This window comes from Oncorhynchus clarkii, chromosome 32 (genome assembly GCF_045791955.1).
Source record: "Oncorhynchus clarkii lewisi isolate Uvic-CL-2024 chromosome 32, UVic_Ocla_1.0, whole genome shotgun sequence".
Classification (NCBI taxonomy): domain Eukaryota; kingdom Metazoa; phylum Chordata; class Actinopteri; order Salmoniformes; family Salmonidae; genus Oncorhynchus; species Oncorhynchus clarkii.
Genome location: NC_092178.1, coordinates 34,377,629 through 34,392,945, shown reverse-complemented (window position 1 = coordinate 34,392,945; position 15,317 = coordinate 34,377,629). Strand labels below are relative to the sequence as shown.

General features: G+C 45.4%; 2 protein-coding genes across 4 annotated transcripts; one reads left to right on the top strand and one right to left on the bottom strand.

Moving 5' to 3' along the window:
• Positions 1–209: 209 nt before the first annotated feature.
• LOC139391767 (large ribosomal subunit protein uL5-like) lies at positions 210–2,546 on the top strand. Its single transcript, XM_071139304.1, has 6 exons — positions 210–260; positions 970–1,120; positions 1,245–1,351; positions 1,730–1,861; positions 1,990–2,100; positions 2,467–2,546. Exons 1-6 carry the CDS (start codon positions 255–257, stop codon positions 2,494–2,496), a joined length of 537 nt encoding a protein of 178 aa, XP_070995405.1. The 5' UTR covers positions 210–254; the 3' UTR covers positions 2,497–2,546.
• A 1,987-nt stretch (positions 2,547–4,533) lies between these two features.
• Positions 4,534–13,752, bottom strand: LOC139391765 (kelch-like protein 31). 3 transcript variants are annotated; one of them, XM_071139302.1, is made up of 7 exons: positions 13,542–13,694; positions 11,083–11,151; positions 8,990–9,494; positions 8,497–8,843; positions 7,843–8,142; positions 6,993–7,168; positions 4,534–5,349 (listed from the first exon to the last, which is right to left on the bottom strand). In XM_071139302.1, exons 3-7 carry the CDS (start codon positions 9,432–9,434, stop codon positions 4,563–4,565), a joined length of 2,055 nt encoding a protein of 684 aa, XP_070995403.1. In that variant the 5' UTR covers positions 9,435–9,494; positions 11,083–11,151; positions 13,542–13,694; the 3' UTR covers positions 4,534–4,562. The 3 variants fall into 3 exon arrangements, with proteins under 3 accessions (XP_070995403.1, XP_070995402.1, XP_070995401.1); XM_071139301.1 differs by having other exon boundaries at positions 11,083–11,191; positions 13,542–13,687; XM_071139300.1 differs by lacking the exon at positions 11,083–11,151 and having other exon boundaries at positions 13,542–13,752.
• Positions 13,753–15,317: the final 1,565 nt, after the last annotated feature.

Genomic DNA, 15,317 nt, shown 5'->3' with positions numbered 1-15,317 from the left:
AAAAATAGGGATGACATTTTCCACTTGTAATTTTGCTTTAAATAAACAATTTTATTGTGTTCTTGAATCTAAACAGTCTTATCTAAGCGCAATTGAATAATGATATATACTGTTTTACTGTACATTATTATTGAATTTGTGCGCCTATGGAACCTTTCTTCAAATGCGTGATTTTACGTAGGGCTCATTTAGTTAAACACTTCCCTATAAATGCGCTGGCCCGGAAATGTGTCGTCCTCTTCAAGTGATCAAACATGGCGGTGAGTGCAGGTTTTACGTATAAGGAGGCAAGATTTCGCGGGTTACCTTTTAAATCCACAATCATCAGCGTTATACGGCCAAAAACCCATTGTTTTTATAACCAGATATGAGTAGGTTAATGTGCACTATTGAAACAAAGTTGTATTACGCACAAAATATGGGTCCTTGCTTTTAATTGAAGCGTATGTTGGGGAAAGTGACATGGCTGTTGAAGTCGAGGTTTCTCTCCGAATAGGTTTCTCAGTACTTTGTTACAGTTAACGTTCTACCGATGTCGCGTCAACATGCGAACAGTGAAAATATGAACATAAACGAAATTGTACAATTGACTGCAACATTGTAAACATGATACCTTAGCAAGGTGGCTAGTAGCAGCCGACGATAAGCCATAGGATATGCACCGGCATGTCCTGTTGGCAGGAATCTGGTTATTTAGCCAGGAAGTTAAACACATTGAATCACGTTTTTGAATATATTTGTCAGTGTAAACATGTGTGGCTGCTTGGAAACGGCCTAAAGATCGCCAGTTGGGTATCTATTGACATTGACCAGGATTTAATAGCTAGTTAATATCGACATGTTTCTATGTTGGCAACTAGCTAGCTATCCAGCCTGGCTGCATAGCGGACAGCTGATGTGGCTAGCGAAACTTACGAAACGTAACTGTTAACCTCCCAGCCACCTAATGCCAACGTTTGATTTCAACAGGAACAGAGCGAGAAAAAGGAGAACCCCATGCGTGAGCTTCGCATCCGCAAGCTTTGTATGAACATCTGTGTTGGGGAGAGTGGTGACAGACTGACCCGTGCTGCTAAGGTGCTTGAGCAGCTCACAGGCCAGACCCCTGTCTTCTCCAAGGGTAGGTATCCTATGCCTGTTTTGTTTATGATCATCTGTGGCTGTGTGTTTGATGGTTACCCTGTTGATTGACATGTTAGTGGAAAATGTTTGTGCTGAAGTCTTCCTCCCCCTGTACCCCTCAGCCCGCTACACTGTGCGATCGTTCGGCATCCGCAGAAATGAAAAGATTGCTGTCCACTGCACCGTCCGTGGAGCTAAGGCTGAGGAGATCCTGGAAAAGGGACTCAAGGTGAGTTTTCAATATTTTATACACTGTCCATTTACTACAACTATTTATTACAGCCACTGCATGGGTGTTTTGGGATGTGGGTTTGTTGACTATGCAAAACTCTTAATCACCATTAATTTGCCAAGGGAATGTTTCTTTCTGACACCCTTTAGGGTAGGGCTTAGTGTAGTCGTAACATTTACCCCTATTTATATTTTCCTAGAGTTCTGTATACTTATGGTTAAGTTGAATCACTTGTGTTCATCCTCAGCCAATGGTGATTTGATTTGGCAAGGTGTCAACTTTGACCATTGTCCACATTAGCAATGTATTTAGGCATATTGCCTAATGTTGCAACATGTTGCCCCTGCTAAATGGAATACCTCGTTTCTTCCAAAGGTGCGTGAGTACGAGTTGAGGAAGAACAACTTCTCCGACACCGGCAACTTTGGCTTTGGCATCCAGGAACACATTGATCTGGGAATAAAGTACGACCCCAGCATCGGTATCTACGGACTGGACTTCTACGTCGTGAGTGGCTTCACATATTTTAAAATAAATATTTTTAAAGTTGATTTTACCTGCCAGTTGGATACGATAGGGTTTTACATGTCTTCTAATCTGAACCACACTCTTTCTTTCACTCTTTTTGTTTTCAGGTCCTGGGCAGACCCGGTTTCAGCATTGCTGACAAGAAGCAGAAAACGGGCCGCATTGGTTTCAGGCACCGCATCCGCAAAGAGGAAGCCATGCGCTGGTTCCAGCAGAAGGTGTGTGGGTTCTCTTATACAGGGTGGGCAGTCATACCTGCAGATTATTTGCTGTGTGTTGCCAATTAAGCAGTAACGCACTCCTGAGTCTACTAATCAACAATTTAGTCTTCAATGTTGACTTTGATCATTTTGAATTGGCGGTTACTGTTTGGCTAAAATAAAAGCCTGCACTCAGTGCCCCCATGCAAGTATGATTGCCTTCTGCTGATTGAATGCTGTTGGTAAGAACTCTGCTGACTCGTATTGTATAGTAAGTCTGAATTACCTACCTGTGTAATATAAAATTGATGGCTTTTTTTGTGTGCAGCTTGAGTAGACTTCCTTGCTAAGCATCTAATTTTTTCCTTTTTTTCCCCCCTTTAGTATGACGGTATCATCCTCCCCGGGAAGTAAAGAACAATCGTTGACCTTGTTTATAACTATAATAAAAAGGAAAAATACCAGTGTTTGGTTCTGTGGTCATTGAAGTGATATGAATCATATGCTGAATTTTATGTTGAGTAATCCACATTTATAATTCTGCATAATAGGAGACTGTTGGCAGTAACCTGACTCAAAGGACAGACTGCGCTAATGGGTCTAGATTCTGGAAAGAATGGAGCTTGCTCCTTACAAGCACATGTTAGTATGTTCTCTTAGTCTCTCAAAATCAGAATACTAGGGGTCTGAGAAGCTTTTGCCTCTGAAGCTAAAATTTTAATTATACCATAAGCTGTTAAAGGGGAAATTAATATAAAATCAGAAAGCATGATGGAGACAATGTATTTGATTTGGAGTGATTTGCCCGATGTGTACTTTCCTAAGTGCAGCCAGTTGTATTGAACGGTTTGTGTGTGTAATACTTGGCGTTTCATTATTCTGGCACATGATGGCAGTATTGGCTCTTAAAATGAGTAGTCTGGGTGACTTGAGTTTGTCTGATACTATTTTTGGAGGTCACATGGCTCTTGAAATCATGAATTTAAGCAGCTGTCTCCTAGCTCTTCAGAATGCTTTTGGGAGGCTGTCGGAGACGAGTTGGTGCAGTCATGGGGGATTTTATGCTTCCAAATGCAGCTATTTCATGCCATTTTAGAGAAAGTGGCAATAGACAATGCAGAAATTGTTTCCTGGACAATGTGACCACAAGTTACCTTTGAGGTTTGAAATAAACCGATCCACCAAAGCCCCATACACTACCCACCATTGCGACCTGTATGCTCTCGTTGGTTGGCTCTCGTTTCATACTTGTTGCCAAACCCACTGGCTACAGGTTATCTACAAGTGTCTGCTAGGTAAAGCCCCGCCTTATCTCGGCTCACTGGTCACCATAGCAGCACCCACTCGTAGCACGCGCTCCAGCAGGTATATCTCACTGGTCACCCCCAAAGCCAATTCCTCCTTTGGTCGTCTTTCCTTCCAGTTCTCTGCTGCCCATGACTGGAACGAATTGCAAAAATCTCTGAAGCTGGAGACTCACATCTCCCTCACTAGCTTTAAGCACCAGCTGTCAGAGCAGCTCACAGATCACTGCACCTGTACTTAGCCTATCTGTCAACAGCCCATCTACCTACCTCATCCCCATAATGGTATTTTTATTTATTTTGCTCCTTTGCACCCCAGTATCTCTACCTGCACATTCATCTTCTGCCGATCTACCATTCCAGTGTTTAATTGCTATATTGTAATTACTTCGCCACCATGGCCTATTTATTTCCTTAACTTACCTAATTTGCACTCAATGTATATAGACTTTTTGTTTTCTTTTGTTCTACTGTGTTGACTATGTTTTGTTTATTCCATGTGTAACTGTATGTGTCGAATTGCTACGCTTTATCTTGACCAGGTCGCAGTTGCAAATGAGAACTTGTTCTCAACTAGCCTACCTGGTTAAATAAATGTGAAATAAAAAAGATCCTCTTAGGTCAGTTTGGCTTTATTCAGTGAAACACCAGGGTTACGTTGCCTCTGGAATTGCTTGTCTGGACAGACAATGGCTGTTTACACAGGCAGCCCTTTTCAGATATTTTTCTTTTTGTTTTTTTTAAATGAGAAATGTTTAACGTTTTGCTGAAAATCATATTGCAATATTTGTCATAAGATTGTATGACTTAATGTAGAACACCCAGACACTATCATTCACTCCAGAATGTTCACACACAAACACAAACACACACACGCAATCACCACAGTCGTTACATGTTCCACCTTACTAACTGCAATACATATTGTACACATACTGCAAATGTATTTAATTTACAGTCATATTCACATTCAACAAACACATAGGCCCCATTCCATTGAACTCCCTAATGTGCTGTTGTCATACCAGTATAGGAGTTAATTCACTCTGCCTTCCATCTTTAATTTTCCTTTCTTTACTGCTCTGTTCCTCTATCTACAGCTCTCCTCTCTCCTTCATCTCTATCACTCCTCCCTTACATCTTCCTCTTTTATTTTATTTTTTAAAAATCTCGCTCTTAGGCAGTGATGGACTGTGGGGCCACACTGCTCTCTCTCTGTGGCAGTTGCTGCTCCTCTTTGGTTGTTGGGGTGTTGCAGTGCTGTTGCCTGCGGGGGGTGTGGCGGGGTGGGAGGGTCAGGGTGCAGCAGGACACGCCCACAGTGGCCTCGGGCAGATTCTCCTCCATGGACCAGCTGTCTGTTGCCGGGGTGTACTTCTGCACGGCCGCCTTGTAGTGCTTCTCGGCCTCGTTCCAGCCACCCATCAGGTACAGCTGTTCCCCGAGGGGCGACAGGCCTGCCGTGCTCACGCCCAGGGGCAGGGGGGAGGCCCGGCTCCACTCACCGTTCTCTGGGGAGAACACCTCCATGGACAGGACGTCCACGCGGTCTCCGCTGGGGCCCAGCTGGCTACCACCCACCACGTACACCTTCCCTCCCAGGGTGGAGGAGCAGTGCCATCCTCGGGGGGTCTCCAGGCTGGCCTTCTCACTCCAGGTGTCCGTCTCAATGTTGTAGCAGGCCACGGAGCGCGAGTAGGCGCAGTTGATGTAGCCGCCGGTCACCAGGATGTCTCCGGAGGGCTGCACGGCACTGGCGTGGCAGCAGCGTGGCATCTCCATGGGCGTCTTGAGCTGCCAGATGTTGGAGGAAGGCAGGTAGCTCTCGGTGGTGGCCAGCAGGCCCTCCACGTTGCGGCCGCCAACAGCGTACAGGCGCCCACCGGTGGCTACCAGGCTGAAGTGGGTGCGGCGCTGGCGCATGCTAGCCAGATGCAGCCAGGTGTTGAAGCGAGGGTCGTACCTGAGGAGGAAGAGATAAACAGGGATGAGTAAGAATATGAAGTTGTCTAAATTGAAATGAAATCTACACATAATCAATGAACACTCAAGTATGCTTTGCTGCCTTATAATATGTTAAGGTCTGGACCTAGTCAGTGACTTTTCTCATGTGTGGGTGTTTGCTAATACATAAACTCAGCAAAAAAAGAAACGTTCCTTTTTCAGGATCCTGTCTTTCAAAGATAATTCGTAAAAATTGAAATAACTTCACAGATCTTCTTTGTAAAGGGTTTGAACACTGTTTCCCATGCTTGTTCAAAGAACAAACAATTAATGAACGTGCACCTGTGGAACGGTCGTTAAGACACTAACAGCTTACAGACGGTAGGCAATTAAGGTCACAGTTATGAAAACTAGGACACTAAAGAGGCCTTTCTACTGACTCTGAAAAACAAAAACAAAAAAGATGCCTGGGTCCCTGCTCATCTGCGTGAATGTGCCTTGGGCATGCTGCACGGAGGCATGAGGACTGCAGATGTGGCCAAGGCAATAAATTGCAATGTCCGTATTGTGAGACGCCTAAGACAGCGCTACAAGGAGACAGGACAGACAGCTGATCGTCCTCGCAGTGGCAGACCACGTGTAACAATCCGAACATCACACCTGCGGGACAGATACAGGATGGCAACAACAATTGCCCGAGTTACACCAGGAACGCACAATCCCTCCATCAGTGCTCAGACTGTCCGCAATAGCCTGAGAGAGGCTGGACTGAGGGCTTGTAGGCCTGTTATAAGGCAGATCTTCACCAGATATCACCGGCAACAACGTTGCCTATGGGCACAAACCCATCGTCGCTGGACCAGACAAGACTGGCAAAAATACTCTTCACTGACGAGTAGCGGTTTTGTCTCACCAGGGGTGATGGTCAGATTTACGTTTATCGTCGAAGGAATGAGCGTTACACCGAGGCCTGTAATCTGGAGCGGAATCGATTTGGAGGTGGAGGGTCCGTCATGGTCTGGGGCTGTGTGTCACAGCATCATCGGACTGAGCTTGTCATTGCAGGCAATCTCAACGCTGTGCGTTACAGGGAAGACATCCTCCTCCCTCATGTGGTACCCTTCCTGCAGGCTCATCCTGAGATGACCCTCCAGCATGACAATGCCACCAGCCATACTGCTCGTTCTGTGCGTGATTTCCTGCAAGACAGAAATGTCAGTGTTCTGCCATGGCCGGCGAAGAGCCTGGATCTCAATCCCATTGAGCACGTCTGGGACCTGTTGGATCGGAGGGTGATTGGGCCATTCCCCCCAGAAATGTCAGGGAACTTGCAGGTGCCTTGGTGGAAGAGTGGGGTAACATCTCACAGCAAGAACTGGCAAATCTGGTGCAGTCCATGAGGAGGAGATGCACTGCAGTACTTAATGCAGCTGGTGGCCACACCAGATACTGACTGTTACTTTTGACCCCCCCTTTGTTCAGGGACAAGTTATTCCATTTCTGCTAGTCACGTGTCTGTGGCACTTGTTCAGTTTATGTCTCAGTTGTTGAATCTTACGTTCATACAAATATTTACACATGTTAAGTTTGCTGAAAATAAACGCAGTTGACAGCGAGAGGACGTTTCTTTTTTTGCTGTTGTTATACAGGATATCCATGTACCTGCTGAGGGTGCTGACAGCGTGCTTGGCCTGGTTGCGTGCATCGTTCTGGTCCTCTCCTCCTGCCACGTACAGAAAGCCGTCCATCACAGCCACACACTGGTTGAAGCTCTTAGCGGGTAGCTGGGAAAGGTGGCGCCAGGTGGCCGCACCCTCACGTGGATCTCTCCACAGCACCTGGAAGGGAACCAACGTCAACAACATAGCACTTCTCATTTCGGATAATACGGTTGGTGATTGGTGAAACAGTAGTTTTCTAAAATGTTGGTTAACTTCTTCATCATGTTTTTTTTTTTTTGTTTTTTTTTTTTTGTGTGTGAATTTTACCCCTTTTTTCTCCCCAATTTCGTGGTATCCAATTGTTGTAGTAGCTACTATCTTGTCTCATCGCTACAACTCCCGTACGGGCTCGGGAGAGACGAAGGTTGAAAGTCATGCGTCCTCCGATACACAACCCAACCAAGCCGCACTGCTACTTAACACAGCACGCATCCAACCCGGAAGCCAGCCGCACCAATGCGCCGGAGGAAACACCGTGCACCTGGCCACCTTGGTTAGCGCACACTGCGCCCAGCCCGCCACAGGAGTCGCTGGTGCGCGATGAGACAAGGACACCCCTACCGACCAAGCCCTCCCTAACCCGGGCGACGCTAGGCCAATTGTGCGTCGCCCCACGGACCTCCCGGTCGCGGCCGGTTACGACAGAGCCTGGGCGCGAACCCAGGGACTCTGATGGCACAGCTGGCGCTGCAGTACAGCGCCCTTAACCACTGCGCCACCCGGGAGGCCTCTTCATCATGTCTTTGACCTCTGCCTAATGTTTAGCCCACCACAAGATCCGCCACACTCACCACTCTGCTCAGTGCCCGCTCGGTGATGGAGGGACGCCCCCCAACAGTCAGCAAGGTGGCCTGTCCTCCACGCACCTGCGTGCGACGAGACTGCAGTGTGTTCTGTTGGTGGGGCAGCAGGTGGTAGTTCATGGCATCCACTAGCAGGCGGTGGCAGTGAGGGTCCATCATCATCCTCGCCACGGGCTGGATCTCGCTGACCAGCTCGCTGGCAGGAATGGTCTCGAAGCGCACGTGGGACAGCAGCTCGGCGGCGTGCACCTGGCGCTTGGGGTCGAAGTCCAGCCACTTCATGGCCAACTGTGGTTGAATGAAACCAGAAATATACTCCTATTCGATTCGGCTTATAAATACCACTCCCTCTCTGCTTCCTTGCTATGTCTCTTATTCCTACTGGTATTGTGTATTAATAACCATGCATACAGAGAGTTATACTGACTGAGTATTTCTATTCACAGTAGGATGTCAAATAGCCTGCCAAGTGTCTGTGTACTAGGGTCATGTGGCTATATCATGTCCTTAACAGCTGGTCTGAGGATTGATTTAGGTTTCACTCAAAATGGTTGTAGTTGGGGGTAGGGAATGAGGAGACCTGATCCTAAGTCAGTTATTACATGCAGAAAAGTAGGGTAAAGCAAGGTGAGCGGAGCTGACCTGGAAGGCGGTGACTTCAGATGGCAGCAGCAGGCTGTCCTCCTGGAGGAAGGCTGTGATCTGTTCCAGGGTCAGCTGGTTGAACAGGGGCGTCTCTGTGAACGCGACAAAGTTCTCCAGCACAAAGCGGCGGGCCGCGTCGCGCACGGGAATCAGGCCGTAGGCGGCGGCGATGTTCCACACGTACACGCACGTCTGCACGTTCATCTCGGCCAGCAGGAAGTCCATGCACATCTGGAGCAGCTGGGGGATCTGGAGGGTGGCAGCGGCGGACACAGTGCAGCCGATGGTGTACAGGGACATGTGGACGCGGCCCAGGTAGGCGAAGGTGATCACGTTGGCCAGGCCTGAGAATAAGTGGAAAATATCATCGCTTTATTCATGTGTTTTTATCTATTCATGTGGACTTTGACAGATACGTTTCCAAACAAGACAGTTCCTGCCTTTAATAAATGTCAGCTATAGATGCTAGGCGGTTAAGTTTGAAACCTACCGAGGGGGGAGAGCGACGACAGCTCTAGACGCTTCATTCCGGGGTCCTTGGCCAGGATCTCCCGGAAGTACTGGCTGACGGAAGAAATGACCAGCTTGTGCACGTCGAAGGCCTTGGTCTTACAGGCCAGCTCCAGGTCAGTGAGGAAGCGCTCCTGGCGCATGCGGCTCAGCTCCTCCAGCAGGGCGTTGCCGTGGAGGGGGCGGGTCACTTCACAGCCCAGGCCCAGGCCCTTTTCTCCGGGCTTGATGATGGGAGGGGGCAGGGGGAGGTTGATGTGGTTGAGCTGCACGATATCCAGTGCAGCCATCTCCTCGATCTTCTTCACGCCCTCCACCACCACCACTCCTCCTCCTGTCATCTGAGTAGTAACAGTGCTCACCTGGGTGACAACTGGCTCCATGGCAATCTCCTTTGTACGATTGATCTTCTTCTTGGGGGCCATGGCGACAGCTACTTTAACAGTTGGGTTAAAGATTTTGGCTCTCGAGTTCTGACTGAAGCACTGAGGGATGAGGACAGACCAACTAATCAACAAATTGACAAAGTAGATGTTTTACTGAGTGTGATAACGGTGGACTTTCTTCATTGATAAACAACCACTGAAACACTGAGTGACTGTTGGACTAGCTATGTGTTCTCTACTGCTAACAGAAGGGGAACAGATTGACAGACACGTGTGTGTAAGGGTGGTGGGTAGGTGGGGTTGGTCAGTTTTAGTGCGACAGCACACAGGACCTGAAAAAGAGAAGTACTAAGTACCACAGCATCAGAGAAAAAGTCCATGGCGAAAAAGTAACGACATATACTCTTTATCTCGCTCTCTATCACAGACGGAGTCTAAAAAAAGAGGGGTGTGTGATTGACAGCTGCAGATTTCTGAGGGTGCTTTGGGTCAGGTTTATGGTTTATAGCAGCCAGACACACGTGCTTGTACTCATACTCAAATACAGACTCCCACTATATTTCAGCAACAGAAAAACTGTGAATCTTATTCATGTTTTAAATGGTCCTATATAAAAATGTGAAAAACTTGAGGGGAGTTTTAGAAGGACACTTGAAAAATATACCGTATGATCCTGTATAGTCTCTTAGTTTTGAATTAGAAATGAAGTATAAACGTTGCTTATACACATGCTGGTTATTCAAGTTTCAAAGTGTCTCAATCATTACGACAAACTAAGCACACACTTGTAACACATACTTGGAAAAATACACACATCTCACTAGCTCAACATCCATGGCAACTTCAATTACAGATACACAGGCGCGCTCATGTCACCTAAAAATACACGAAGGGCAAAGCGAGTATAGCTTTGGATTACTACCCAGTAAACCACCTCTCTGGTTCCACACCCCATACCTGCCCCTCATCATATCCTCCCAGTGATTTGACACACTATACCTAAATTACTTTCATTCAGTGCTTATCACTTTGTAAATAAACACAGAAGGACAAGCTGGGACTGTGGCCTTTATAGATATAAAATACAAATGACCACGGGCAATTAAAATGATCATAGTGGGACAACCTAATCATGACTAACCCTTTGATTACAAGGGTACAGTGTCATTATCATCAACAAGATCCCTTTACCCTGCCTTCATGTAAATATCTACCTCAAGTACCTCGTACCTCTGCACATTGATCTGGTACTCCTCATTCTTGTTTATTTTAATCCTCCTGTTATTATTTAAATTGTTCTTATTTTTAACTCTGCATTGTTGGGAAAGGACTCGTAAGTATTTCACGGTAATTTGTTGTAATGGAATTGACCCCTGGTTGTTCTACTCTGGCAAAGAGTCTCATTTTGAGTCTGTTTTGACATGTACAAATAGAAACAGAAATTCAGCATTTTACCTTGTGATATTCCTCTGCAGATTCATAAAAAAATAAAGTGGCAAGAAAGGAGATAATATGTATATGTTTTGTGTGAAAGGTCATTTGTTTCTCTCTCAAAAACCATGGAGATTTTTCACTCCATGCTGCTGATGTTCTCGGTAAACGTTATACCTTTCCATGGCCAAAGTCAGAGTAAACAACATGTCAGAGTGCAGGTGCTTTCCACCTTGTGTGTTATGAAAATACATACATGGAGATCCTGTCGGAGATTGACCCTCAGCCAAGGTTATTTATGTCCAGACTGTTGTTTACAGATCACCTACAGAAGCAGTGGATATGGGTCACCAATCATCCTTGACCTATCAAAGGGGTGTACATCTCCTCAATATATGAAGTACCAGTACCAATTTCATTGAATAAATAGATGTGCTGCTATTTCTGGTTCCTGTGATGAAGTCGGATGTTCTATTGTTGTGTCTATTTGCCATGGGGCGTCCAGTATGGGAGATGACACAGCAGCTGTGACTCCCACCAACCGTTGTTACAGATATTTGTGAGGGTTAATGTGCTATGTGAAGGTTATTTTCATTTGATGTAATCATGTCACATTGTTAGCTACATTTCTAGAACCTTGCTGAACATTCTTAGACCTTTGCAAATGTCTTCCTTTGGTGGTCAGGTTCTTGCCCACCAGCGGAGAAGATTTAAGAAAGTGGTCTCAGAAATATCAGGTTCTTTCTTACATAAGCAGCCTCTACTTGTGTTGTTGACGTTTCAGTGGATGCTTATCTTCACTTGCACTTCTCAAGAAGGCCTGGCCAGGCAACAATTTAGGTCAAACTGTCAGGGATCACTTTCCCCCATCATTCCGATAGTTATCATCCCACTGGGCACACACTGGAACCAACGTGGAATAGACGTTGAATTGACGTCTGTGCCCACTGGAATCTCTGGTGCAGACCAGCTATAGGTCAGTAATGGTAGGTTATAATTTTGGCACCCAGAACTAATCTTGAGTAAGCGGTGGCCTCTGGCCATCTACTCGATTTTGGCAAGTCTGTCACAGGATATTATTAGTGGTACAGTACATCACTGGTCACTGCTGTTTCATCTCTTTTGCGGTGTGTTGCGACATCCAACTAGGTGGCTACTCACACCCGCCCTTTGGCATGTAACTAACTATCTCCCAGTGTCAGCTCTCTATCATATGACACCAACAACAGCTGCTGTCCTGTTCCCCTCTCCATATGGGGGGGAACACAGCCCAGTCACAAGCATCATCCACTGCACTGACCGGGGATATTTGAAAACATCAAGTTCAGAGAGAATGAGTAGGAGGGGAGTGAGAGAGGCAGAGAATCTAATACAGTATGCATGTGAATCTTTGTGAAAAAATAATGTAAGCTAGTTGAGGTCTGAGGCAGAGCTTAATGTTGGGAGGTAGTGGTGAACATTTTCATTGGTTGCTGTTTGTGGGTTTAGCCTGGGTTTCTGTATAGCACTTTGTGACATCTACTGATGTAAAAAGGGCCTTATAAATAAATGTGAATGATTGATTGAGTGTACTTCTCAAATGTGTATTGGAGTGACCGAGTATGCCATAACCTCCATACGGAAAAGGTGTCTTTGTCGAGGATGATGAGGGTCAGAGTTGGTAGGAAAACAGGACAATAATGTGAAGGAAAGATGAAATACCAGATCCTATGAAAAACATCATATGAGATAGGCTAGGAACAGACAGAACATCTTATGAAGCTAAAGAAAAAGGAGGACAGAAATGAAAAGGGGGCATGAACATAAGGAAAATAGCAGAGATGGATCAAAATCGACAGGAAAGATATTGGAACGTGGTAGAGGTAGCTGAGTAGGTGACACCGTGACAAAACAAAAACAAAGCCTGAAAGAATGTTCCTTAGCACTAACACCACCTGTTGTCTAACAGTGTTGATGCAAAATTGGGCTCCTGAGTGGCGCAGCGGCCTAAGGAACTGCATCTCAGTGCTAGAGGTGTCACTACAGACCCTGGTTCGATCCTGGGCTGTATCACAACCGGACGTGATTTGGAGTCCTATTGCACATTTGGCCCAGTGTCCTCCGGGTTAGGGTTTGGCCGGGGTAGGCCGTCATTGTAAATATGAATTTGTTCTTAAGTGTCTTGCCTGGTTAAATAAAATCTCAAAGCTCAGAACTCTGTGCGGTACACAATGCCATCATGCGTCCGAATCCCACCTCCCCCAGTGTCAGATATCCTTTGCCTATCTCCAGAGATTATTTATAGATGCTGAGCAACACTGTGCCTTTGAGGCTATAGCTCGTATGCATCCTGCTATCAACTTGGCCTCACGTGAACTGTTTGTGAGTGTGAGTGAAATAAAATGCAACTTCAGATTCTACATAGTGTGTAATTGATGCTATAGTCAATGTGATTACATCCATTATTTTAGGTGATGAAATGTTTGAAAAGGTTCTTATTTGGGTATGTCTTTCATGCCAATGTCTGCACACTTGTAGTTTGTATTATTGGCAATGGTTAAGTTGTAAGGTTCTGGTGAAATACAAGAGCGCAGCAGTGCAACTTCTAATGTCAACATATTACTTAATATATATAAATGCTTTATGATTAGGATAGGCTATCTCATTAAGTTGGATAAATCATGAGTCGAAGAATCATGCAAATAGTTAGAGAAAAATACAGTCAATATGCTTTACCTGTCTCTCCACCCACTTTCCTCTCACTCTTCTTTCTTTGTTTCTTGGCTTTCTTTCACTTTGTTGATTTTCTCTCACAGGTTGCTCTCTCTTCCTCTGTCCCTCCGTCCTCTGTCTGTCTTTCAGTGCACTGTGGTTCAGTGTTTGAGCGAGTCGGGTTCCAACCAAGTCTATGAAATGAGACCCCCTCCCTCCCTAATTTCCAGCTCACACCACCTACAACTCCAAATGCAGGCACCCTCTCCCTCCCCACCAAAAATACTCCATATGTGGCCAGCCCTCTGCCATCCACCCCCTTCAGCCACTAGGCTGAGCAGACTATGCCAATATGCTGTGCTCAAGTTTCTGTTGTCTCACAGTCTATCTCTCTGTGTGTGTGTGTGTGTGTGTGTGTGTGTGTGTGTGTGTGTGTGTGTGTGTGTGTGTGTGTGTGTGTGTGTGTGTGTGTACACGCATCAGGAAGGGCCTCCGGTGCTATTTTAACAAAGTAGTGGATAACCTTGATGGGGTTGTTGATGCACAGGATGTTGTAGAGATTCTATCAACAAGAAAGGAGGCATGCACTATGATACTGACAACAACATAATTGTATTGATTATTAATACATTAGCATCTGAATACCAGTATTGTAAAGGCAATAACTAATGATGGCAAAAATATATGATAAAAACTGTAATAGGTAACATTTATATAGGGCCATATCAGTATATTATCACCAATATCATTGAGGTCACAAAGGATATTAAAGGCCCAGTGCAGTAAATACGTAATTCTCCTGTGTTTTATATATATTTCAACATTATGAGGTTGGAATAACGCTGTGAAACTGTGAAAATGATGATAATCCCCTTTAGTGTAAAACAGTGGTTCCCAAACTAGGGTTTGCGAACCCATGTGGGGACGGCCTGATATGAAAATGGGGTCATGGGAGAATTTCCAAAATCCGGAAAAGAATGTAACATTATAGTAGACGATCTTATACAGAGTGACTTACATGAACAATTAGTGTTAAGTGCCTTGTTCAAGGGCACATAGACAGAGTTTTAACCTAGTGGGCTCGGGGGTTACTGGGCGAATGCTCTTAACTGTTGGGCTACCTGCCACCCTGAAAATGCTGTCTTTGTCTCTCAAAATCATTATAATGTGGTTAACATAAAACATCTAAATGAAAATTATTTCAATGTAAAAGTTAAAATTCAACCAGAGAGCCCCTTAGATCGTGGGAACGGCCGAACTTGACCGTTGTACTTGAATCATTCCCACCGTGAATGTGTAAGCCTGCTATGCTATGAAACCCCGTACTATTCCAGATACTTTGATATTACCAACCACAATTAATATGTGAAAAAAATGTGTGGGGAGGCAGAGAAACTCACATCAATACCTTTGTCAGATAACACTGTGAAACTAAGAATTGATGCTATCCTAACTATCAAGAGGAAACTGACTGAACGACTCAAAAACTCCCCACACTATGCTCTATTAGCTGTGACTTTGCATTGACTTTTGTTTTCTAGGGGCATGCTATTCACAAGTAAACATTGTTCTGTCTCACGATTCCCAAGCATGAAATTAAGCAGGGGATATTCAGTGTGCTGCGTGGCTATATTGACGAAAAACAGGTTCCATGAGATCTAATGGTGGGCTATTGCACAGATGGGGCTACATCTATTAAGGGACGGCAGAAAGCCTCTGTACTCTAGTTATGAATATGTCTCCCTCTGCTATGTGGACGCACTATATGATACACCCTCTTTTGCAACTGGCGGCAAAAGA

Bases quoted from the DNA above. Each gene is read 5' to 3' on its own strand.
- LOC139391767 (XM_071139304.1), top strand. The intron at 1,121-1,244 runs GTAGGTATCCTA...TGTACCCCTCAG, and splicing joins GACCCCTGTCTTCTCCAAGG to CCCGCTACACTGTGCGATCG. The intron at 1,862-1,989 runs GTGAGTGGCTTC...TTTTGTTTTCAG, and splicing joins ACGGACTGGACTTCTACGTC to GTCCTGGGCAGACCCGGTTT.
- LOC139391765 (XM_071139300.1), bottom strand. From the start codon at position 9,434: ATGGCCCCCAAGAAGAAGATCAATCGTACAAAGGAGATTGCCATGGAG. The intron at 8,844-8,989 runs GTAGGTTTCAAA...ACTTATTCTCAG, and splicing joins GTCGTCGCTCTCCCCCCTCG to GCCTGGCCAACGTGATCACC. The intron at 5,350-6,992 runs GTACATGGATAT...CTTCCTCCTCAG, and splicing joins GCTGTCAGCACCCTCAGCAG to GTACGACCCTCGCTTCAACA.